Below are 24,455 nucleotides of genomic sequence, written 5' to 3'. Positions count from 1 at the left end.
TGTGTTAATTATTTTCCTTCCTTTTTCCCCAGAGATAGCCACCCCCCTGGTGTTCAACATGCCCATGCATTTTAAAAACATTTTTAATACATTCTCTGTATTAAGAATATGCATATTGTTTTGCATGTTTTTAAACATTATATAAATGGCATCATACTGTACAAATCATTCTGCAACTTGCTTTTTTCACCAACATTGCATTCATTTTAACTGCCATTGAGAATTCCATTGTATGAATATACCATAATTTATTTATCCATTCCCCTACTGATGGACATTTAGGTTGTTTCCATTTCTTTACTCTTATAAACAATGCTATATATGAAGGCTTGTACATATCTTCTTGAGTACACATTGAGAGTTTGGAAGGGATGACCCTAGAAGTGGGCTCCAGAATATGCACATCTTCACCTTGTCAGATTTCTCTCCAAAGTGACTGTACCAATTTATACTTTCTCCAGCCGAGTATGAAAGTTTCCTTTGTTCCACATCCTCTCAAGCACTTGGTATTATGAAGTTTTTAAGTTTTTGCCAATCTGATGGATATGAAAAAGAAACTTGTAGTTTTTAATCTGCATGTCATGTAAGGATAATCATGTCTTCATAAATGTTTATTGACTATTTGGATCATTTGTTTTTAAAAATTATCAACTTTCACATTTCCTTTTTACTCTATCGTCACCTTTCCATAGTGAATAATAATAAAGACTCTGCATCCAGGCTGTCTGGACTCAAACACTGGCTCCATCACATATACCTTGTATCCTTTATTTGGGCTCTCTATGTGTAAAGAGGCAGCAGCACCTACCTCACATGGTTGTGAAGGTTTTTATAAGTGAATTTACATAAAGTATTCACAACAGCACACCCATGTTGTTAGACACAGTACTATTATTTTTACCCTTTTAGAGAATAAACTTGCCAAAGTTATTCCTTAAAATTTGATTTTTAATGTCCCAATTTATATTAACTAATCTTTTAGAATTAAATTATTTTAGAAGTTTCAGCATTTCTTACTTTAATCCTTTTATTCCTCTTTCCTAATTTTAAATGTTCCATTTCTGTTCTCTTGCAGCTCCACCTTTGCTTTTACAATAGCAGAGAGGAAGCCTGGCCTTCTGGAATAACTAAGAACTGCATTCTTGCCCAAACTAGTGGAAGGAGGATGCTTTATCCCCACAGATGCTCAGCAGGATTCCCATGGCAGAACTAGCATCCCTCTGATTCGAGAGCTTCAAAACATCTCAACCTTGGTAACTCAGCTAAAAGCTCTTCTCAGGACATAGGTCCTCCTATGTGAGTGGCACATTTCAATTACTAACAACATGTTCTTTTCTTAAGGTTCATCACTCTAATCATTTTGATCAGGAGTGATACTATGGACTCTGAAAACATTAACCCTACATTACAAGCAAATGACATAAACAATGTGTAAAAAGGTAGGAAACACCAATAAAACTGGTGTGGCATAGCTTCATACATTAAACAGGCATCCAATACATACTGGTGATTGCCTAATAAAGAACAAAGGGTTCTCAATGCTGCTGACCTGGCTCTAGTGAAAATATAGATGGTATTCAACAATAAGCTATAACATCAGGAAGGAGGTACAAGAATGCCCTGCTCTTGGCCTTTACATCACCAAGCTACCTGATTCTGTGTTTCTATTTTCATGTACCTCCTGTTGTAGCAGGGGTTGAGGAGGATCCTCCTTGTGAGTCACCCTGATTTTCCTCTCAGCTTTCAGAGCTCAAGTGTAGGTGACATTCTGCTCAGCAAGTTTCAGACAGGCACCTCAATTTTCACAAGAGGCTAGCCAAGTTGCAAACCTATTCATCTGATCTTGAAAGTATACAGATTCACCTTCAAACACCACAGAATATCTGCAATTCTGGACCTAGCCAGAGGCAATAACCTAAAGACATTTGCAGCTCATTTCTTGTCAGAACCAGTTGAGGACAGTGGTATTGATGGAAGACTGTGTTAAGTCCATCCATTCCTCTAGTCTAGTTAGCCTCGGATTATCCACGGCTTAAGCCATCTAAAAGCTGCATAACGTTAATACAGCGGTATTCTCCAAGGTGGTTGGATTACTGGTGATTTTTATTTTCTTCTTTTTAAACTCTGGTATTTTCCAAATTTTCTACCATGAGAATGTGTTCTGTTTATAATAAAAGAAAAACACAATAAATGTTATTTTTAAAGCTACATACTTGGGATATATTGTCTTCCCCACCCACACCTTCGCACATCCCAACGTAAGTGCTTTTACTGAAAAACAATTGAAATCATGTTCTCAGTTTTCTTGACATCACAAAAACACTTGTGAAACCCAAAACTTTATTTTCAGAGGTTTTTTTTTCCCCTATAAAGAGCAATGTTGCTAGAATTTTTTTTTAGCTCTTATCATTCAATTAACATTATTAGTAAGCCATTGAAGAAATTTCCTTCAGAAGGAACCACCAGGAGGAAAACTCATTCCAGCAATTGGTGTACTGGGGCTTTGTAAATAATGAAAATTATGTAACTTGCCAAGTTTTCCTTTTTCATTCTAAGCAACAGGAGATCAGGGTCAAATATGAATTATTAGTATTCCTACAGGCCCATATACCTATGTAGCCTTGTTTTGAAAAAACAAGCTCTGAATTGGTTTTCTGATTTATTCTGTTTTGAATATTCTACTGTGTGAATATATTCTTCAGCATACCCCAAACCTTTCTTACAGTAAAGTATTACATAATTAAATAAACAGTCTACATGTTCAATATTAATTCTTATAATTAATTTCTTAAATTTTTAAAACTGACAAGGCAATAAAATCATGGTAGAGTATCTACATCAATCTTTCTCAACAAGAAAATATATTCAACATAAGAAATTAAGAATTAGTTATGATTCCACACTCATAGTAATATTATTAAGTTTATGTGCTTTCTTTCACTTATGAAGGATATTTACTTAATTTTTCATACCAAGACAAATAGAAGAAAAGGCAGTAAAAATATTTCTTCCAAAACAGATTAATTAATAGCGCAAAAGGACATAGTATATTATAGGTGTTATAGACACAGACTTTGACATCAACTAAGATCTGTGTTCAAATTAGCATCACTAGTGGTATGAGCTAAGCTGGTCACAGGTAAAGTGTGAAGAATAATATGACCTACCTATTAAAGTTGCTGTGAGACTTAACATGAAGCAATTAAAACAATGCAGGACATATGACAAAAGCTTGCACTCAGTCAGCTGCTGCAGGTACAGTTAGTATATATACAGCCTACTACACTCTTTTTAACAATTTTTAACTATTTTTGGAAAAAAAGGGGGGGGGGGTTCTTGCATACCTATGAAACAGAAATGCCTCCCCCCAAATGGCCATTTAGCATAACAATTCAATGATTGTGGTACTTTAACCAACTTACCTAAACTGTCCAGTACGAAGAAAGCAAAGAGCTCGGTTACCATAAAGAAGGTGGTTTTCAGGTCTTAAAAAGAAGTAACGTTTGGTCAGTAAATCACATTACATATGAAATAAACATATATTACACTGAAAACAGGCATGAAAAAAGTTTTTAAAACTTTACATTTTCATGGCAGAGCAGGAAGAATACAAGATTTGGAACTTAACTGGGTAAATCTCACTTCATTACTTCCCCAGTAGCCTTCTTTAAAACCAACCTAAACTATCCTGTGTTCAAACTGAAGAGAATCCTTGCTCTGTCCAGCTCACAGGACTATTGTCAAGATCAAATAAGACATCTTATTAAAAAGTTAGTCAACTACAATGTATGCTGTAACTACAGAGGACAGGATCATTATGTCAGGGATATGCCACCTTGACAAAGAACTCCAGGAAAAAGGAGCTTGGAAATTGCAACAGTAACGTTAAGTAGCTTCATTTCAAATTTTGATCTTTTTAGTTTTGTCTGACAGTATAAAGCCAGAAATGATTTTCTTCCACCTTTTTCTCAATAGAATAGAGTAGCAATCTTGGGGCAGCATGTTGACTAGATTGATTCATTCCCCCTGGGGACGAGCAAGGTAGGAAAGGGAGAAGTTACATACACCCCAACCTTCAAAGGCTGCTATAATATTAGGTGGCTCACCTGAAGTAGCCATTAGGTACAGAATAGCACACCTGGGGGGAAGACTACAAAATTCCAGCAGCTGAGTAACAAAATCAGGTAGAAAAGAACACATGCATCCTCAACCATTCCAACTATTTTTCCTTTAAAAGTTTCCTCTAAGAAAGCAAAACCTCCTAAGTAGGTAGCATTTTAAGTATTAGGAACTAGTCCTTTTTGATCAGTTAATAATTTATAAGGAAGTAGTTGACATCAAAATGAGAAAAACACAGTAACAGGTGACTCTGCTGGAATGCCTTAAGAAAATGGAGCAAGGCAGAACCAAATTCACCACTGCACCTGACTTGCTTGAATTGCAGGATTTAATCAGTTCCAAATACTCAGGTTACCTCCAATGCTACTAATAACTAAAGATAAAAAATAAAAATCTATTATGCATATCAATTTGGAAGATTCTACAATTCTTGATCTTATTTTTATTTATCCTAACATTCTAACTTGAGCTGCCACACAAAAAGGATCTCATTACTCTGTTTTGCTCTTACCTATATTCAATGGCTCTGGTGTAATAGATAATAGCTATATTAAATCTTTCTTTGGAAAACTCTTCATTTCATTAGTTCTCCTTGTTGAGAAACCAAGGTGAAAGAAGACCCATCAATTAGCTTCAAAGACAATCAAGAAACCAATACCTAGGAAAAATGGATCTGGGTTTCCATCTTTAATATCAAAAATAAGCTAGGGGATTATTTATATAGAAAAGGAGAATGTAATATCCAATATTTGGGGATGTACAGTTGACCCTCAATATCTATGGGTTCTGCAACTGCAGATGCAACCATATGCAGATCAAAAACTTTTGGAAAGACCAAAAAGGGTCTATAGGAACATGTACAGACTTTTCTTCTTGTCATTTCCCCTAAGCAATACAGTACAACAACTATTTACATAGTATTTACAGAGTACTAGGTATTATATAGTGATCTAGAGATTATTTAAAGTATATGGGAGCAAGTGTACAAGGTACAGCAAATACTATACCATTTTTTATGAAGGATTTGAGCTCCAGCAGATTTGGTACCAGATAGGATCCAGGAACCAATCTCCCTCAGACACTGAGGGACAAATGTATATTAAAAGAAACCTTTCTCTAATAACTCCATATTAACTTGTTAAGAAATATTAAAAAGCAAGGAAAACCAACACATTGTGAATAATTTCTAAAATAATTTTTCCCTCACGTGCAGTATTCGGCAGACCCATTTTTAAATATATTTTTCCATATGGGACAGCAAACTAAAATTGAAATGCAAAGTAGAATTTTAACTTTATGTTAGCAAATGTGATATTATTCAATAAACCTTACTGCTTAAAAATATATAAACTGTAATAAAGGTAATACAGACTAGATTAACTACCAAAAATCACCTGGCAGGTTAGTAAAAACATGTGTGTTCTTACTAACACACATTACTGGGGGACTGTGGACATAGTTCAGATGGTAGAGTGCTTTCATCTCATCTCTCATGCACAGGGCCCTGGGTTCAATTCCCAGCACCACAAAAAAAAAGTTACTGATATATTCAAAACTTTTCAATTCAAATTTTTAAAAACAAATTAATTAAAATAAATTAGATATCAATAGCTCTAGAGAACTTAATTGAACATTAAATATCTCCCCAAATCTTTTTTTAAAATTTGAATTAAGGGGCTGGGGTGTGGCTCAGGGGTACATGCATGAGGCACTGGCTTTGATCTTCACCATCACATAAAAATAAATATAAATAAATAAATAAATAAATGTATTGTGTCCATTTACAACTTTTAAAAAAATTTTTTTTAAAACTTTAATTAGAATCATTATTTCCTCTGAGTGAACAGGTGAATTACATCTCAATAAAAATGTTATCAAGGAAAATCATTTCTTCAAATCATTAAAGGATGATAAAAAATCAAATTTTTAATTTTTTAATTAACTGCTTTAAAATCATTAAAAATTTCAGATTAAGGTATTCTCTCTTCTTCCAAATCAAAATTTATTAACATTTTCCATCAAACATATTATTAAATCTTACAGTAGTTCCTTAGATACTGTCAACAGGTTTTTGTTTTGTTTTTTTCGGTACCAGGGATTGAACCAAGGGGTACTCAACCACAGAGCCACATCCCCAACCTTCATCAGGTTTTTTAATGAACTTCCTCTGAGTGTTAAAAGTTCTAACAAGCAAATCTATTTGTTTAAGTTGTTGATGGATCTTTTATTTATTTATTCACATGCAGTGCTGAGAATCAAATTCAGTGACTCACACATGCTAGGCAAGTGCTCCAACACTGAGCCGCAACTCTATCCCAAAAATGAACTCTTTCTTTTTTAAAAAATATATTTTTTAGTTACAGACAGACATAATACCTTTATTTTATTTATTTATTTTATGTGGTGTTGAGGATCATACCCAGTGCCTCACAAGTGCTAGGCAAGTACTCTACCACTGAGCCACAGCTCCCCCAACAAGCAACTCTTAATACATATTTACAGATAAATATTTATCCTCACCTCCATACACTCTGCACAATTTTGGGTTTTAAATTCTTCAAGTAAATTGCAGTTTTCCGTTACAACTTTAGTTATGTGATACTTGTCTAAGTTTTATTTTTAGGAGAGAATGAGAGAGAATATTTGTTAAAAAAAAAAAAAAAAACTGGTACTCACAAAATTCTAATTCTTAGGTTAAGTAGGTGAATTCATAAAGTTTATTATATTTTCTAAATACCCTGTTTCTTATAATATTTCATGTTTATTAAATATTTTAGAAATAAACAACTTATAAAATGTATAAAACGTTCCATAAAACAGATGCTTGCAGTAAACCTAATCTCTTTTTATTAACAATTAAAGGAAACCACTTATTATTACACTATGTTACTATAACAAATACTTTTGTCATAACATTTTCAAAATAGGTCTCATAATTACTCAAGTCAATTGAACAAATATTATCAAATATCTACAGTACACCAGGTACAATGTTCAACAAAATTGTATAAAAATAAAACCCTAGAGAATATTTTTCAAAATGTATTCAATATAGGGTTGAGGATAGAGCACAGTTGGTAGAGTGCTTGTCTCACATGAACAAGGCCCTGGGTTCAATCCTCAGCACCACAAATAAATAAACTGTATTCAATATAATAAGTGAGTATTTAAAATGAATAGTAGACTCTTCAAAAAAGGAAATGTTAACAAAAAGAAGTTTGAAATACTATTCTTACAAAAATCCTTATAAAAATATTCTTATAAAATAAACTAATTTAAACACAGTTAGTTAGCCAAAATGTGAAAAGTTTATCAGGCCTCATTTTCTACATTTTACGCTATTATATAAAAAGGATTTTTTAAAATATAGTAAAATTTTTTATTGCAACAGACTAACAGTTATGCTTCTAGCAAAACATTAATTTCTAGGGTGAAAAGAATACCTAAAATTTAAGATTCAAGAAGGAACTGGGAAGGTCACCAAATAAAGTAGTACTAAGGGACAGAACAAGGTTGCTGGAGGAAAACATGAACTTTGAGGCCAGAGACCTGACTTCTTATCTAAGTTCTACTACTTACTAGACTGTAGAAATCTCTCTTAACCTAATAAGTCTTAGATTGTTTACTTCTACAATTGAGAATAATAGGCTGGGCATGGTGGTGCACGCCTATCATCCCAGCAGCTCTGGAGGCTGAGACAGGAGGATCACAAGTTCAAAGCAAGCCTCAGGAAAAAAGACACTAAGCAACACAGACCTTATCTCTAAAAAATAAAAATACAAAAAAAAATAGGGCTAGGGATGTGGCTCACTGGTCGGGCCTGTGAGTTCAATTATCAGTACCCCCGCAAAAAAAAGAGAGAATAACAGCTACCCCACAGGGCTATTATGAGAGAATCAGAAATGGGCCCACAATAGTGGCAATACATGATATTGCTTCTCCACCTCTACCCTAAAACCTGGTCAAGAATCAGAGGCTTTCAAAACAATGAAGAGAATAACCTCTATCAGTATAATACATCCCAGTATCTAGTGAGCCTAACAGAAAGAGCTATCTTTATTTAATTCCTCTCTATTATTTAAGTCAATAGACAAATCTTCCCTCTTCACAATGGAGATTGCAGATTATGGATTATCATCAACTAAAGAGTCAAAACATTTTCTGTGTCAAGATTCCTATAAAGTATACTCTAAAAAATTTACTGCTAATATTCAAATGCTTTAAAGAAAATCATTTCAGGGCTGGGGACATAGCTTAGTGGCGGAGGAGTTGGCCAGCATGCATAAGGCCCTGGATTCAATCCCCAGCACCACAAAAGAAAAGAAAGAAAAAAAGAAATGAAGGAAGAAAAACATTTCAGAAAACTGGAGAAATATGTAAGGCTATTTCTCCATACCTAAAAGAATAGCAGATTTATAAAGAAAATGAAAATCAGAATTTTACCTTCTGTTATCTTCTCATATGAATAAAAAGACATTGGCCCAGTTGTGAGCTTTTTATTTGAGTATTACATATTATAACTTATGACAACTATTAGATAGGATTTTAAAGTATGATGCCACAATAATCTGAATGGTAAAAAACAGGATAAAACTAACTGTAAGGTTTAAGTTCACTTATTCAAGTTATACTCCAGGTATGGATAATATGTCAAAATATACTCTGTCACTATTAAAAAGAATAAAAATAAATAAATAAAGGAAATAAAAAAATAAAGTTCTTTTATTTCATATACAGAAGAAAAACACTATAAAGAAAAACATTTTTTAAATGCTGCTAGAATAAATGAGAAATCATATAATTATATATTCCATTTCCCAAATAATACCTTTAAAAACTGAGTTAACAATTTAAGGAACTTATACTTACATTCAGTGAAGAAAATACTTAACATAGACCAACAATTGTCGATTAATCCTAATTTAGGTAGAATTGTTGTATCTCCTGTGTATTTTACCCAATTTAAAGCTTCTTCCATTGCCAAAATTTTCTGTTTCAAAAAGAGGAAAGAAGAATGATACTCAAGTATTCTGTGGCAATATATATTTATCTTAATCAGTATTTCAAACCTTTATACAAAACTAATGTATTTTCATTACTCCATCACACAATAGAGGATAACTGGACTACAACATACAAGTTAACAGAAACTGTGGACTCACGTGTTCCATCTTTGGGTGACCTCGGGCTACCCTTAGAGTTCAAAATGCTTTTGCAATGATTACAGACCTGAAAGCTGAGGTGTACAACCTGGTCAAAGGCTGTCCTTTGCAGTATAAGAGTACAAATTTACAAGGTAGAAAAGAAGCCTCAAATCTCAATTAGACTAGGACTTCCCTCTTTACCTTAAGGTTAAAGGTATAGATTAAAGTTCTCCACAGGGACTACATATTTTACATAGTCTGTGGCAAAAGAATTATTATGAGATAATCAAGACTATGGCTAGGCAAATGGATGCTCAGAGCACTGATTCTCATGAAGGGTCAAGAGTTAACAGAAAAGTTTGTTCTTTTAATGTATGAAATAACCTCAGAAATTAAATAGCTGAATTGCCATTGCTGGTATAAGGCTTAAAGGAAACATGAAGACATTTCTATCACCAGTAACATTAAAATTTGGTTTATCACTGCATCTGAGGATTACCTAGTAATTATACAGTAAAAATATTCATACTGGGGACCTAATAATTTCATTTGGGGGAATATATGCTAGGAAAACAATCTAAAAGAGAAGAAAAAAACTTGTATCATATATGGGTAAAAAAATGTAATGAAACAAACCTGCAAAATGAGATTACACTGAGTAAAATATAGAAACCATACTACCAAATATTACATATAACTTTGAATATATGGTCTCAGTACATGGGAAAATGGGCAGTGATTTGACTGCCATTTATTCAGTGGGTGAGCTGGGTTTCCACATTTAACACTTACATTTTCTATTTTATAACCAATTCTCAATAAGCCTTCGATAAGGAATGAATCATTCTGCAAAATAAAAAAAAAAGAACAAAAAAGCATTTTTTCCTTATTCCTGGATTTTGTAATAGAAAAAAATCTCCATTTTAGGAATAGTCTTGTGTTGCATAATGACATTTTCCATCAATGATGAGCCAAATGGGACATTGGTCCCAAAGATTATAACAGAGTGTAAGATTATTACCTAATGACATTGTAGCTATGGTGACATCCTACATACCACAATAAAATGTACTGCTCACAAGTTTATGTGATGCTGATATAAAACTTACTGCACTACCAATTATATTAAAGAATAGTACAGATAATTATATATATATATGTATAACACTTGATAATGATATTAAACAACTACATTACTGGTTTATGTAACTTATTTTAGGGTGTACTGCTACTTATTGAAATAAAAAAAAACAACTTCACTGTAAAGTAGCATGCCATATACCAGCAGCAGTCACAACCTGTGTTCACTTTGTCTCTTAATTGCATTAAGAGGCCACATCCAGTGACTAATCTACACCATCTGGGTCTGTATAAGTATACCATATGATACTAAGACAACAAAACCATTTGATGGTGCATTCCTCAGAATGTACCCCAATCATTAAATGATGTGTAACTGTATTACATAGTAGTATATTTTCCACAAGCACTTACATGATCAATTTACCCCTTAAGAGCTCTAAAACAAGAACTCATCAAAAGTCTTCCACAAGGTTCTAGTAATAAACTGATTTTGTGTAAATTTTAGATGTGTAGATTTTTAAAGTTCATTAAACCTAGGTTTTCTAACAAGGCACATTGGCTGGTTTGTTACTGTAATGAGTTATCAGCAGAAATAAACACCAGAATGCTTTCTAAATTTAAGTTCACAGTCAGAATAAAAACAAGTATAACACCTGGCTCCATAACCAAATGAAATAAGAAAAATTATCAAATGGCTTTTTAAAAGAGAGAGGAGGTCAAGGCAGAAGGATCATGAGTTCAAAGCCAGCCTCAGCAAAAGCGAGGTACTAAGCAACTCAGTGAAACCCTGTCTCTAAATAAAATACAAAACAGGCTGGGGATGTAGCTCAGTGGTTGAGTGCCCCTGAGTTCAGTCTCCTACCTCCAAAAGAGAGAGAGAATCACCATACTACAAAGACACCTCCTCAAATCTATCCTGATAAATTTTATCCCAAAGGCAAAGTATTTGTCAATAGTGGTATGTTTTTATGTCAAAAGACGGATTTCGTTTACTTTTAGAACCTGTCATTAAGGTTTCTATGAACCAGGGCCCCCTTTCATTTGTGACAAATTCTAATTTCTCTCCTTCAATATCAAGAAACTGTCCTGGTCCATTATGGCATGGCAGAACCAGGACATTGGTCACCAACGTTATCACTTCCATACCATGCACACTCTGACAGCAGAATAATCTCAGGTAAAGAAAACTGAAAAGCTTATCTGTTAACTGCTATAAACTGCTATAAACTGGTAACAGTTTATAGCAGTTAACAGTTAACAACTGACACTCTATATTTACATTCTTTGGAGGCGGGGCTACATTCTACCACTTACCGCAACTTTCTTTGCCAAATCCACAATATCTTACATCAACTCAAGATATTGTAATTTCTTCAAACTCATCTCAGAGGCACGAGAACTGTTTAAAGACAAATTTATTTGTGGAAAGATTACATTCTCATATATACAAATTCACTGAATTTTATGCTTATATTACAAGCTATCTGACAAAAACATTCAGTTCTTTTCTCCACTCTAGGTAACATAAATAAGGAGTTTATTAAATGGACCAAACCATATATCCTCTCTCTCTCAGTTCTATACCACTGACATTTATAAAAGTATTTTAATTTTTCCTGACTTAACTTCAAGTCTACCATCTAATACTATTCAGAATTATCTCATTATAATGTTATAAATTTTCTTTCATATTCAAATTCCAAGAATTTACTTTTTCTACCTGTTAAACAAAAGCAAAACTGAACAGCATATAAGAATGAAGAGTAAGCCAAGTGTGGTGGCATATGCCTAAAATCCTAGCTATTCCAGATGGTGAGGCAGGAGGATTTCAAGTTTAAGGCCAGCTTAAACTTTGTTTAGCTAGACTGCATCTCAAAATAAAATTTTTAAAAAAGGGTTGAAGGTGTAGCTTGTCAAGCACGGGGGAGACCCTGAGTTCAACCCACAGTACCACCAAAAAAAAAAAAAAAAAAGAATGAGGTATAAGCCTTCCATTGTATTTGGCATTCCTTAGCACTGTGCAACATGCTTATTTATCACCGCTCATCCAAAATGAATAACATATAGTGACTTACATGGTCTCCACACAGGGATGTAATCGTGATATTACAGAACTGTGCTGATGTTGAAAAAGAAGTGGCCAGAAGATATATATTTTAATGGCATCACAGTAATCTTGCAGGACAGAAAGTGGTTTACTACACCATATATTGCAGATGTCAAATTCTTAATTAAAATAAAAAAGTTTAAAATTAATATTTGTGCCCTGATTTTTAATGAATCAACACTGCTATACAGAAAAGGTAAAAATGGATATGAGAAGACAAGAAATGAATTAATGTTTTAAACTGCTAGATGTTAAGAATATTTAAGTGTTGGCTAAAACTCAATTTACAAAGAAAGATTTTGGTTTCCAGGAAAAAAAAATAGTAAGAATCTATTTTTAAGAAGACATATGAATCTGATTTGTTGATATGACTAGATAAATCACCTCCATTTGTGGTCCATCAATAAATTAACGTTAATATGTCAACATGCTCACCTAAATGTTTCTCGCTTTGGGCATAATCTTTATACTTCATACCCTAAAAAAAAAAAAGAAAATTATTTCTATTTGCAACTGGTAAAATACACAAGTATACTTTTTGACTTTCAATCAATGGATTAGCAGAACTAAACTGAAAAAAAAATGTAATGTACATTTACTTATATGCTTTGAATATATCTGTAGCCAGTGAGTCTTAATTTAATGCCTTTTTCATGTTTCCTGAGTTTCTTTCTACAACTCTATTCAAGAGTTTTTCTCATTCTCAGAAAGCCGCCTCATGTCTTCACTTATTCTCTGAAATCTATTCTTATTGTTGAGGCACAGCTTATTTCTTTTGAATAATAACCTCTTCAAAAGCATGTGTTCCTTCTTATAACCCCCCACACACACACACACACACACAAAATCTTTACACAAATGCCCTAAATCAGAAAGTCTTTAGGATATACCATGTTAAAAACAAAAATTTAACAAACCTACTTACCACTCCTTCACAGTAAAGCTGAGTCACACGAACATGGTCATCCATGTTATATTTAGGAGCATAGACACAATCATCTTCGTAAGGTCTATCTTCCAACAATGCATAATCCACCACAGTGAAGTCTCCATCAGTAAAACTGTCCATGGCACACAATCCTAAGGAAATAACATAATCCAATTCAGTAATTAAATCATTTGAGATGACATGAGCAGCATTCTTCCTGGCTTCTATAGTATAACTGAAAAATACTTAAAACCTATGCTTCAAGGAACTCCAATCAGAACACTGATTTTTGTCCCCATTCTGTGATTCTCCCCCCATTCTCTCCCAATAGTTTTATCTGCTTCTTCCTTTCCTCAGGCTCAGATATTCACCATCACTACTCTGAACTTATCTGTTTACATGTATCCCTTAGATGGAAGATAAGGGCACTGTTATTTCCTTTGTATGTGCCTAGCATACAGTAAGCCTCAAATGACTGCTCAAAATAGAAAGGCATCTTCCCACTGCTGCACTCTTACACCACCTGCTTTTACTGCATCCCATGTTTTACCATATATGAAATGCTACATTCTCAATTTCCTGGCCTGAACTAAATCCTTACCACTGAGAAACAGTTTCCTATCAGTGTTCATACTCCCCTATGTGTCTCTCAGCATCTCTCCATCTTGGGGAAAGGGGCAGGACCAGAGTGGTCCAGGGTGAGTCTTTCAAATCTCTTGCAGACATTCAGACATGAATGGATGTCCACATCCAGACATGCCATCTTGTAACTACACCTTCTTCTAACAGTCTCCCAACCACCACAACACAGAGCACTGCTAGACTACAAAGGAGGGAAAAAAAAACCTCACATTACTAAGACACATGTTTTAAAAATATTTATTTCAATGGGGGAAAAGGGAAACTAGGGCCAGAGTTTTAGACTAAGGATTTGTGTTTTTTTCCCCTGAAAAAAAAGTTCAATAATGAGGATTTTTAGAGCTCTCAGAGAACAGCTACACTAAATATCACTGAAAAATTCATTTTACTACTTCTAACTCTTGCCCAAATAAAGGCTTTCTTTTTCTACCATCACCAGCACCAAGATTAACACCATTTCTTACACCTTTTCACTTTCACTATTATCCCATTATGATTAGAACTAGTAAAGCTTCTTTTTTCCTAAGCAAGACCACCATCAATCCTTGAAATATTTCTTTAATAAATCCTTCTTATTATATCCAATTGAGTGTATTAAAACCTTGCAATATCTAAAGTGAAGAACAGTAACAGGCTTCCTAGCAAACTCTTTATACAATGTGTCAAAATACTGCACTAAGTGCTTTACAAGCCATCATCTCATTCTCATAACAATTCTTAGTAGCCCCACATGCCAACATCTCCACTATAAAAATGGGAAAATAGTCTCAGTAAAATTAAGGTCCTTGGTGACCTTATCCACCATACCCAGGGCTTAAAACAGCACTTTCTGAACTTTATTTGCATAGCTTCACCATGATTGTTGCCATTTCCATATATCACATGCATTTTTACTAATATTTTCCTTTCATTGTACTCACTTGGCCTAAGTGATAATGTCCATGATGTCATAGGTTTGATCCACAAGTTATGTTTTTCATACACATAAAATCCTAACTATTAAAAAATTTCAAGTGCTTATCCATGTACCATTTAAAATTATCTCATATGGTACTGTAGGAAAACAATGGCTTCCAAACTGCCAAATGCTAAAATCCCAAATCCTTCTCTTAACTTCTAGACCCTCTGTGCCAATTGCTATTGTATCTTAACCAAGATGTCCCATAAGCCCCTCAGTAAGTTTCAGTAAGTTGAAAAACAAACAACTTTTTCCTAAAAAAAAATGCAAATGAAACCAAGTTCTTTCCTCTTTCTATATGCTATTTATCAGTTAATTGCTCTACATGCCACATGGTTACTCAAACCAAAAATCTGGGGGTCAATCTAGACTCCCTATTTTCCTCAACATTTCTATCCAACTGACCACTAAGTCCTCAATTTCTTCTTCCCCAAGATCTAAATTTAGCACACACATATACCTCTTCATGTCCAGTGCCACTGCTTTAGTTGTATCTTTACCTTTATTCCTCTCAAAAATGCAGAAATGATCTCCTAACTGTGGTTTACTGTCAAACCTGGTATCCTCTAAAACACTGATCATATAATATTACAGCAGAAAATCATTCAACAGCTTTCCTTCATTATCAGAATAAAGTCCAACCTCCTTACTATAAGCATAGGTTTCATGTGATCCTATTCCTGTTTCTATCTCCAGTCACTTCGTGACATATAACATGGAATCTAGTCATACCCAAGTGCTCATCATTCCTAAACAAACCTTACTCTGTGACCATCTGGTGCCTACCAATCCTTGACACTCAATTCTAGGAAGCATTTTCCACAGTACCAAGTTTATTTTTGCACTTCTACTCTACAAGCCTAGAGCACCCTGCCCACTCCTGACACAGTTCTTACACTGTTTGATCACCACAGGTTCATTTCTGTAAGGTCACTATGGGTCCAGAGGATACACGGTGCAGTCTGCTTGTCACCTATACTATTATTTATTTAATATCTCCCTTCAGAATAACCCAGCCTTTTAAACAAATTTATTTTAATAGAAAATTGATAACATAAAGAAATACTATGTTTGATACAACAAAAGTTTTCTAATACAAGCTAAATATATTACTAAAATTAATCTTAAAATACACTTCTGATCACATCAGTTATGATGAACTAGATTCTGAAGGACACTACCAATGCAAGAAAAGCAGATCTTGGATTTTTTAAAAATACTTTTAAGTAATTTCAGCTCATGGAAATACATTTCAGGAGACCCTCTCCCCAAAAAAAGCAGCAAACTTTTAGACAGGAACTTGGCAACTAAAAGCAGTAAGTAGTAGAAAAGCAGATCTTGGATTTTTTAAAATACTTTTAAGTACTTTCTGCTCACAGAAATATATTTCAGGAGACTCTCTCAAGACGTGAACCCTAGACCGGAAGCAAAATGTCAGAACTGAAAAGTGGGTTAAATTAAACTCCTGTCTCCCAGCCAGAGCTAATACAAATGCTTTCAGAAAGAAAAGTAACTTCCAGTTAGGCTCTCAAGACCCTCACAAATTCCTACCAAATAGATCTTTAGAGTTTATAATAGGGGATCACCAAGCACTGGAAATAACAAGCCACCATGAGGGGCAGACAACAGATGGGGAAAAAAAGCAATAAATTTGGATCCCCTAAGGATAGAAACATTGAGATTTCCACACACAGTCTGTGAATAACTACAAAATGAGCAAGTAACATGAGACTACAATGAATGAATGTGTATATATGAAAAATAACCAAGCTGAACTTTGAGAAATTAAAAATATAATTGTTAAAAGTGAAAAAAAATGGGGGATTAGAGAGAAAACTAGGCACACCTAAGAGAAAAATGGCAAACTAGACCATAAGAAGGATGAAATTACCCAGCACTAAAAATTTTATTAAGGAGAAATAAGATGAAAAGTAGGATGGGGGAAGAGTAAGTGATCTAGAAACAGTTACACATACATATAGCCAGTTAAAACTCCAGAAGGGGAGAACAGTCCAAATAAAAAAGAGGCAATATTTAAAGAATACAAGGCTCCAGAATCTTCTAGATCTCATGAAAGACAACATTCAGAATGAACATCAAGTATCCAAAATTGAATAAAAAAAATTAATTTCCATCTAAACTTAGAAATGAAATGATATAAATCAAAGACAAAATCCAATGCAGCTATAAGAAAAAGATATTTTCTTCAAAAAAAGCATAAATAAAACTAGCAGCAGACTTTGCATAATATTCTCACCACATTCTTTTAAGAAAAGGGTTATAAAATAGTTTTAAATAAAAACTGAGTTGACCACCAATCAAGAGTCCTGAACTAAAGGAACTTCTAATCCTACCAATTAAAAGACACTGATTGTCTGATGGGCCTGAAAGATAAGACCAGCAATATGAAAAAAGTGAAAATCAAATGAAAAGCACATTCTAGATAAATTACCACCAAAGACTCTAAGTCAAAAAAAGCAAAATTAGGAATAGAGAGGATCGCAACAGAGTAGATATGTTAAGAGAAAATATTAAGCTTGTATGCAGCTAATATAAGTACCTCAAAATACATAAAAACAAAAACTGTTAGAAGTATAAAAAGTCTATTAGAAGGTAACAGAAGATTCCAACATACTCTTCTCAATTAATGATATGATAAAAACTAATATAAAGACTGAACAACACAATTTCTTATCTTTAATGATTACAGGAAAATTATAGAATTTACTATGGACAAGGTCATAAAAATAAGAATGAAAGAATAACAAGAACACATTCTCTAACAACATAGGTGAAAAAAAAATAACGTAGATACACCTGAAAATTAAAACAATGAAAAAGTTAATGCAGATACATTTGAAAAGATAAAACATGCCAGGTGTGGTGGCACATGCCTGTAATCCCAGTGGCTGGGAAAGCTAAAGCAGCAGGATAGTGAGTTCAAGGCCAGCCTCAGCAATTTATCGAGGCCCTAAGAAACTCAGAAACAGACTGTTTCTAAATAAAATATAAAAAAATGGCTGGGGATGTGGCTCAGTAGTTAAGCCCCTTGGGTTCAATCCCCAGTACCAAGACAAAACAAACAAACAAGCAAAAAGCATTTCTAAATAGTAAGCCAAAAAAAATAAAAATTGAACTTTTTATAAGAACTTAATTTCTGAAAATTAATGAAAGCATTAGAAACTTAGATGAAGAAAATAATGAATTTCAAGAAAATTTATAGCATTACATGCTTATACTAGAAAACAAAAATGGCTAAAATTGATGTTAAAACTTGCAATTTAAGTTAGAAAAAGAAAAGAAAGGGAAGGAAATCATAAATAAAAGAGGGAAATCAGCATGCACAAGGACCTGGGTTCAATCCCTAGCACACGCCTTGCCCCCATAAAAAGTTAGTCTTTTGTGAAGATTAATAAAACAGACAAACTTTGGCAATAATAAAAGAGAGAAATAGAGACAGAGAGAGAAGTCAGACATAAATAATATTCAAAATGAGAAAAGGGAACATCCAAATAAAGAAAAGATTGAAAGGGATATTAAAATATTATTAACTTGATGCCAATAAACTTTAAACATGCTAATGAAAGGACAAATTTCTATAACTAAAATAAATAGAGTTCCTGAACACTCCTACTACCATTCAACTGCTAATGACTACTCAGCTTCCACAAAAAAAAATACTAAATTTAGGTCATTTTCAAATAGGTTTCACCAATTTTTTTAAGAAACAAATCAGACCAATCCAAACTCTCTCAGACAACTGAAAAAAGAGGAACTACTTGCTAATTCAATATATAAGTTCAGTATAAAGTAATACCAGAATCAGGTAGTCAATAAAGAAAAAGAGAATTCTATTTATAAAAAGATTCAAAAACTCTGAAGAAAATATTAGCAAATTCAATCCAGGAGTTCATAAACAGATAATCCATCAATACCAGTTTGGATTTATCTCAAGAATAAAGAATTTTCAAACCCATAAATTGAAATTCATTATATTTATAACAATTACAGGGGGTAATTGTTATAGGAAAAAAAAGGAAAAAAAAACCGAGATATTTCTCAACAGATGCAGAAAAACATATGACAAAATGCAGATTTCCTGGACACATTCAAAGATGTCTACAAAAGCTCATAGCAAAATGTTATTCTTTATGGGAGAACACTCTCTTTAAAATTGGGAATAAGATCTGTAAGCCCATTATAATGACTCACTTCTAATGAATAATCATAATCACCTCCATTGAACATAGATCTAAAAGTGTGCTAGAACATTAAAAAAATAAAAGAGCAAATAACTGTCACCATTTGCAAATGATATAATTATTCACATAAAAAAAGGAATTCCAGGAAATATATTAGAAATATTAGAAGTTTATCAAGTGGATAACTAAAAAGCAATATTAAAAACATTAAATTGCTACTTACTAATAATTGTCAGAAAATAGATTGTTGGGGCTGTAGTTGTGGCTCAGTAGTAGAGCGCTTGCCTAGCATGTGCGAGGAGGCACTGGGTTCGATCCTCGGCACCACATAAAAATGAATAAATAGGGGCTGGGGATGTGGCTCAAGCGGTAGCACGCTCGCCTGGCATGCGTGCGGCCCGGGTTCGATCCTCAGCACCACATACCAACAAAGATGTTGTGTCCCCCGAGAACTAAAAAATAAATATTAAAAATTCTCTCTCTCTCTCTCTCCTTTCTCACTCTCTCTTTAAAAAAAAATGAATAAATAAAAATAAAGGTATAAAAAATGTTGTATCTGTTAAAATTTTTTAAAATAGTTTCTTAAACACTGGCACTTATAATACCAACAACAATTTAAAACATTGGATCAGCATTTAAAAAGTGAATAATCTCCATAAAGAAAATTATAAAACTGTATTAAAAGACACTGAAAACCTAAATAAATAAAAATACTATATTCTCAAAATCCTCAGGGTTTTAATTCTCCCCAGAACTTACTCAATGAATTTCAATTAAGTCCCAAAAGGTTTTTCATGTCTCATGTAACAAACTGATCCTTTAAAGAATCCAAATGTCCAAAAATAGCTGAGACTCAAGTCCTCCCCAGATATCAAAATTTTTGGTAAAATGATAGCATTATTGATTAAGACCATGTGAGTATCAACACAGAAAAAGATTGCAAATGATTCAGAACAGGTGACAAGTGATGCAGAAAGGCAAACCAGAAACAGACCCATCATGCACATAGAAGCCAAACATAAAAGAAATAGTACAGCAGATCACTAGTGACTGAGGGGCTGGAACCACATGAAGGGATAAAATGAATGTGAATCACTAACACCATTCCAAAAAAGGAAAAATAAATTTCAGATGGATTATGAATTTAAATGTGAAAAGTGTCATTTTAAAACTTCTAGAAAGAAACACTTGAGAATGTCTTTATAAACCCAAAACAAGAAAGGTTTTCAGTTACAGAACATTAAAATTAAGAAAGAGTGAATGAAATATACCATGAAGAGTAAAAAGACTGGCCAAAAACTGGAAGAAGATATTTACAATGTATATAATCAATAAAAGACCTGTTACCAGTTTTATAAGACAACTCAATAGGAAAAAAATGGATAAAAAGACATGACCAGTATTTCATAAAAGGAAAATATAAATGGTTCATAAATATATGAAGAGATGTTCAATCTCAATAATCAAACAAATGCAAATTAAAACCACAACGATGTATCATATCATACCCATTCCAGTGGCAAATATTAGGACATCTAACATAAGTATTGGAGAGGATACACATCAACTTACACACTGCTGATGAAAATATCTAAGTTGGAAAATCTTTTGGCCAAAATGTAAACTGGTACAACCACTTAAAACCCTGGAATCATTCGTAAAGTTGAATATTTACACACCCTTTGCCCAGCAATTCCACTTCTAGCAAACAGCTTACGTTTACTACTTTTCTTTTTCTTCTCATAAACCACCAAAAATGCTTTTGAAAAAATCACTCACATTTTACAGCAACATCTAAAAAATTCTGGCATCAAGCTTAAATAATTGCAAATGATGAATTTATAGAGTATTATAGTAGCATTTAAAACTAAAATGAATGTTTCTTTTAAATGCATAATTATTAATAACAATACAGTTAATCAAAATAGCTACATATACTGATAATTAAATAGAAAAGTGAAATTTTATTGGACATGCATCTCTTGAAATACTGGAGAGGTGTTGCCTGAATTAAAGATGGCTTTCCCCAATGCTATACACTGTATTTTAAATTACCTCTTTGGTTTCCAGAGTTTTCCTACTTGGGGCTATTCCCTAGTTCTTCTTTGTAGGTATGTGGTTTGTTTTATGTAAAACACTACTGTGATGAAAGGGAAGGTGTGAAAGTTGAACCAGCAGGACTCTATTATTGGTCTCAGGCATACAGTTTCAAGAAAGATCACATACAGAATTTAATGATCTAGAAATTCATTAACATCTCCTGTTCCCATATACTACTTGGAAAATCATATACCCCAGGATGAAAATTAAAAGAAATTCTTTCAACTCTGTATATACAAGACTCTTCAAAGTAACAAAACCTCGACAACCAGAACGCCCGCCAATAGGAGAATGCATAAGCTGTGTTATATTCACCTGTGGAATATTACACAGCAGTAAAAATTAAAGACTTACATCCATTCTCAATATCAGTGACCCTTAGAAATGTAACACTGGATGAAATAAACATGTTCCCAAAGACTACAGTACCCAGTAATTCCTTTCTTTCTTTTTCTCCAAACACAGAAAACATACAATACATTGTTGAGGGATATTTACAAATCTGATAAAAATTATTTTTTAAATGCAAAGAATAACACACAATTCAAGATAATCACCTTTTGGGTGAACAAATTCAATGTTGGTTATTTTGATTCTTGGATTAACTCTGGTCGATTCACAGGTGTTCATTTTATTGTTTTGCTTCACAGCTTGCATATGTTACACATTTTCAATATATCAAATATTACATTAAAATAAAGAGAAAAGATTTTTAAAACATTCATCTTATAAAAATGCTTTAATTAATTCCCCTCACCTGCCACTTGAGAGATACATATCATGGAAATCCTATCTCTACATCAACCATCTCAATATTAGGTACATAATAAATGTTCATTGAAATTAATTTTGAGGATCAAATGCATTAAAGATTGAGCTAATTAGCTTGAGACAGGAACTCATATGTTGACACAGGGCTAAGGCAAAAGCCTAGATGACTGCAAGCAAATGCAACAGCAAGCTAGTCATTAGAAGCTGGTCAGTAAAGAGAAGACAAAAAAATGTAGTATAATGACATAGTGTTAGCAAGGATATGAGGAAATGGGTGTTTTCACTCAATACCAACAGTGAAAATTGGTAAAACCGCTTTGAGAGCTTCTGTAATATCTGTTTAAATTGAAGATGCACATACTTCTACCCAGCAAATCTACTACACAGACATACTTCCTAGAGAAACTTCCAAATGTGTGCACAGCACACAGGTACAAAGATATTTATTGCAGGACTGTTTTTAAAGAGTCAAAAACTGGAAACAACTTCATAGTCCATCAATAGGGGAATGTATAAATTATGGTATATTCATACAATGTAATTCTATACCAGGAATTAAAATGAATTCACCAAAGATTATTCATAACTGATCATTCAATTTATTCATACAGAAATCTCTAAATGTGATACTGGGTGAAAGAAGCAAGTTGCAAAAAAACACACGTAGTTTAATATCATTAGTTTAAAATCCAACAACACAATGTATGTTTGTAGATTCACCGTGAGCAAAGTATAAAATATGCAAAGAAATGATTTACACAAACCTAAACACAGTGGCTATCTCTAGGTAAGGAGGGGGAGGAACTGAAAGTACCTCCACAATCTTTTAATTTTATTTTTTTACAAAAAAGATTTGAAGTAAATCTGGCAAAATAATTACATCTGTAAAATCTAAATCATCCATTAGATCTCCATTTATATTCAAAATGCTCCACAAATTAAAAGAATGGAAAAGTAGTCAAGAATAGGAAATTGCCACAGAACAGAGACACACCAAACGCAGCCCTTGAGTGCAAAGCAGGAACGAATAATAGTAGTAGTAGGTGGGTCCCTAATGGGTTTGAAGTTTCTTTTCCCTTCCCGTATATCCTTATAATAAATTCCACTATCCTGATGATAAAATACAAATTTCTTTCAACAAAAGGTGTCCTAACTAGGACTGTAATCATAAGCAAACTGTGATTTTACTCCTCCCAAGGGGAGGAATTAAGATTTCTACCTCGTTTCCCTCACCGTTGGGCAGAACAGAAAGACATTTATGTGAACGTCATAAAACACTGTAAACCAGTAAGTATCATCGAGAACGTCCAGGGATAGCTACTATGCATTTGCCGGCTGGCAGGGGCACATATTTTGGAAGGAGCTGGCATCTTAAGGGCGTTCAGAATCTAGGGCGCCTCTAGAAAAGGAACAACTCACTGGTACCATCCCATTCACCCATGTCTCTGATCAATTTTTCCCCCTAATAGGTCTCCCTATTCTGTCCCCAGAACAGTATGGCTCCACTGGCCAAAATGACGTCCCGACACTGCAGAGCAGGTGGCCGCCAGACCCTTGGATGCCCTCCCCCTTCGTGTTGGCGTTCTGGGGAAGGAAGAGGCTCAGCGAAGGAACCGCAGAGCGGGAGCGCTGGGGTGGCGTCCCCCTCCCTGGTTAATCCCCTGCGCACGGGCCGGCTCTGGACTGGCAGCCCTTCTCCGCACACAGGTGTCTAGAACGCGGAGAACGCAGACATGCAAGGGCGCGCGCACTCACGAACACTCGCAAACGCATCCCCGCACACGAGATCATGCACGCGACAGGCCCTATGCCGCACCCACGCGAAGACGCACACTTTCGCGGGGGGATGCGCCAGGTGAGGGTCGCGACTGCAGCAGGAGCGGCCACGCACGTCCCAGAGGGAACAGTGACAAAAGGGGGGCCAGGCCGTGAGCGCCCACGCCGCCTCCGAGAAAACTGGCCACCTACATAAAGGGGACCAGGAGGAGCCCCACGGGCGCGTGCACGAGCGCCTAGCAGGTGTCACCCACGCACGAACCGAGACCGGGGCGCGGGGCTGCGCACACAGTGGCCGCCCCCACGTCGCACAAGCACCCTAGGCCCAAGCTCGCGAAGGGGGCGGACAAAGGGGACACACCCACCGGGACAGACAGAAGCGGCCACACCCCCCAGGGCCGGGCACCGGCCCACGCACACACAGCAGGCACCTCTGCAAGGGATGCGGGGCGACGCGCACACACTCACCACACACCCACGGAGGGGGTGTGGAGGGCCCAGCTCCCGGGACATCTCGACTGTGACGGGACAAGGTGACACATCCGGGAGCCCTGCCGCGCGCTGGCTGTGCACTCACGCGGGCCTGCAGCCCGCAGCCCGCGAGCCTCGGACGCAGGCCGCCGCCGCC

The 24,455-nt window shown here is 34.8% G+C and overlaps 1 protein-coding gene across 1 annotated transcript; it reads right to left on the bottom strand.

Moving 5' to 3' along the window:
• On the bottom strand, positions 1 to 24,455 carry LOC144255927 (E3 ubiquitin-protein ligase TTC3-like). The gene is made up of 11 exons (XM_077801070.1): positions 24,296 to 24,455; positions 21,838 to 21,930; positions 13,379 to 13,533; positions 12,889 to 12,931; positions 12,422 to 12,572; positions 11,661 to 11,745; positions 10,056 to 10,109; positions 8,989 to 9,109; positions 6,640 to 6,725; positions 3,423 to 3,485; positions 1 to 536 (listed from the first exon to the last, which is right to left on the bottom strand). Exons 2-6 carry the CDS (start codon positions 21,908 to 21,910, stop codon positions 11,691 to 11,693), a joined length of 477 nt encoding a protein of 158 aa, XP_077657196.1. The 5' UTR covers positions 21,911 to 21,930; positions 24,296 to 24,455; the 3' UTR covers positions 1 to 536; positions 3,423 to 3,485; positions 6,640 to 6,725; positions 8,989 to 9,109; positions 10,056 to 10,109; positions 11,661 to 11,690.

The sequence above is a fragment of the Urocitellus parryii genome, chromosome 7 (genome assembly GCF_045843805.1).
Source record: "Urocitellus parryii isolate mUroPar1 chromosome 7, mUroPar1.hap1, whole genome shotgun sequence".
Classification (NCBI taxonomy): domain Eukaryota; kingdom Metazoa; phylum Chordata; class Mammalia; order Rodentia; family Sciuridae; genus Urocitellus; species Urocitellus parryii.
This window is presented reverse-complemented; position numbering and strand designations above follow the sequence as displayed.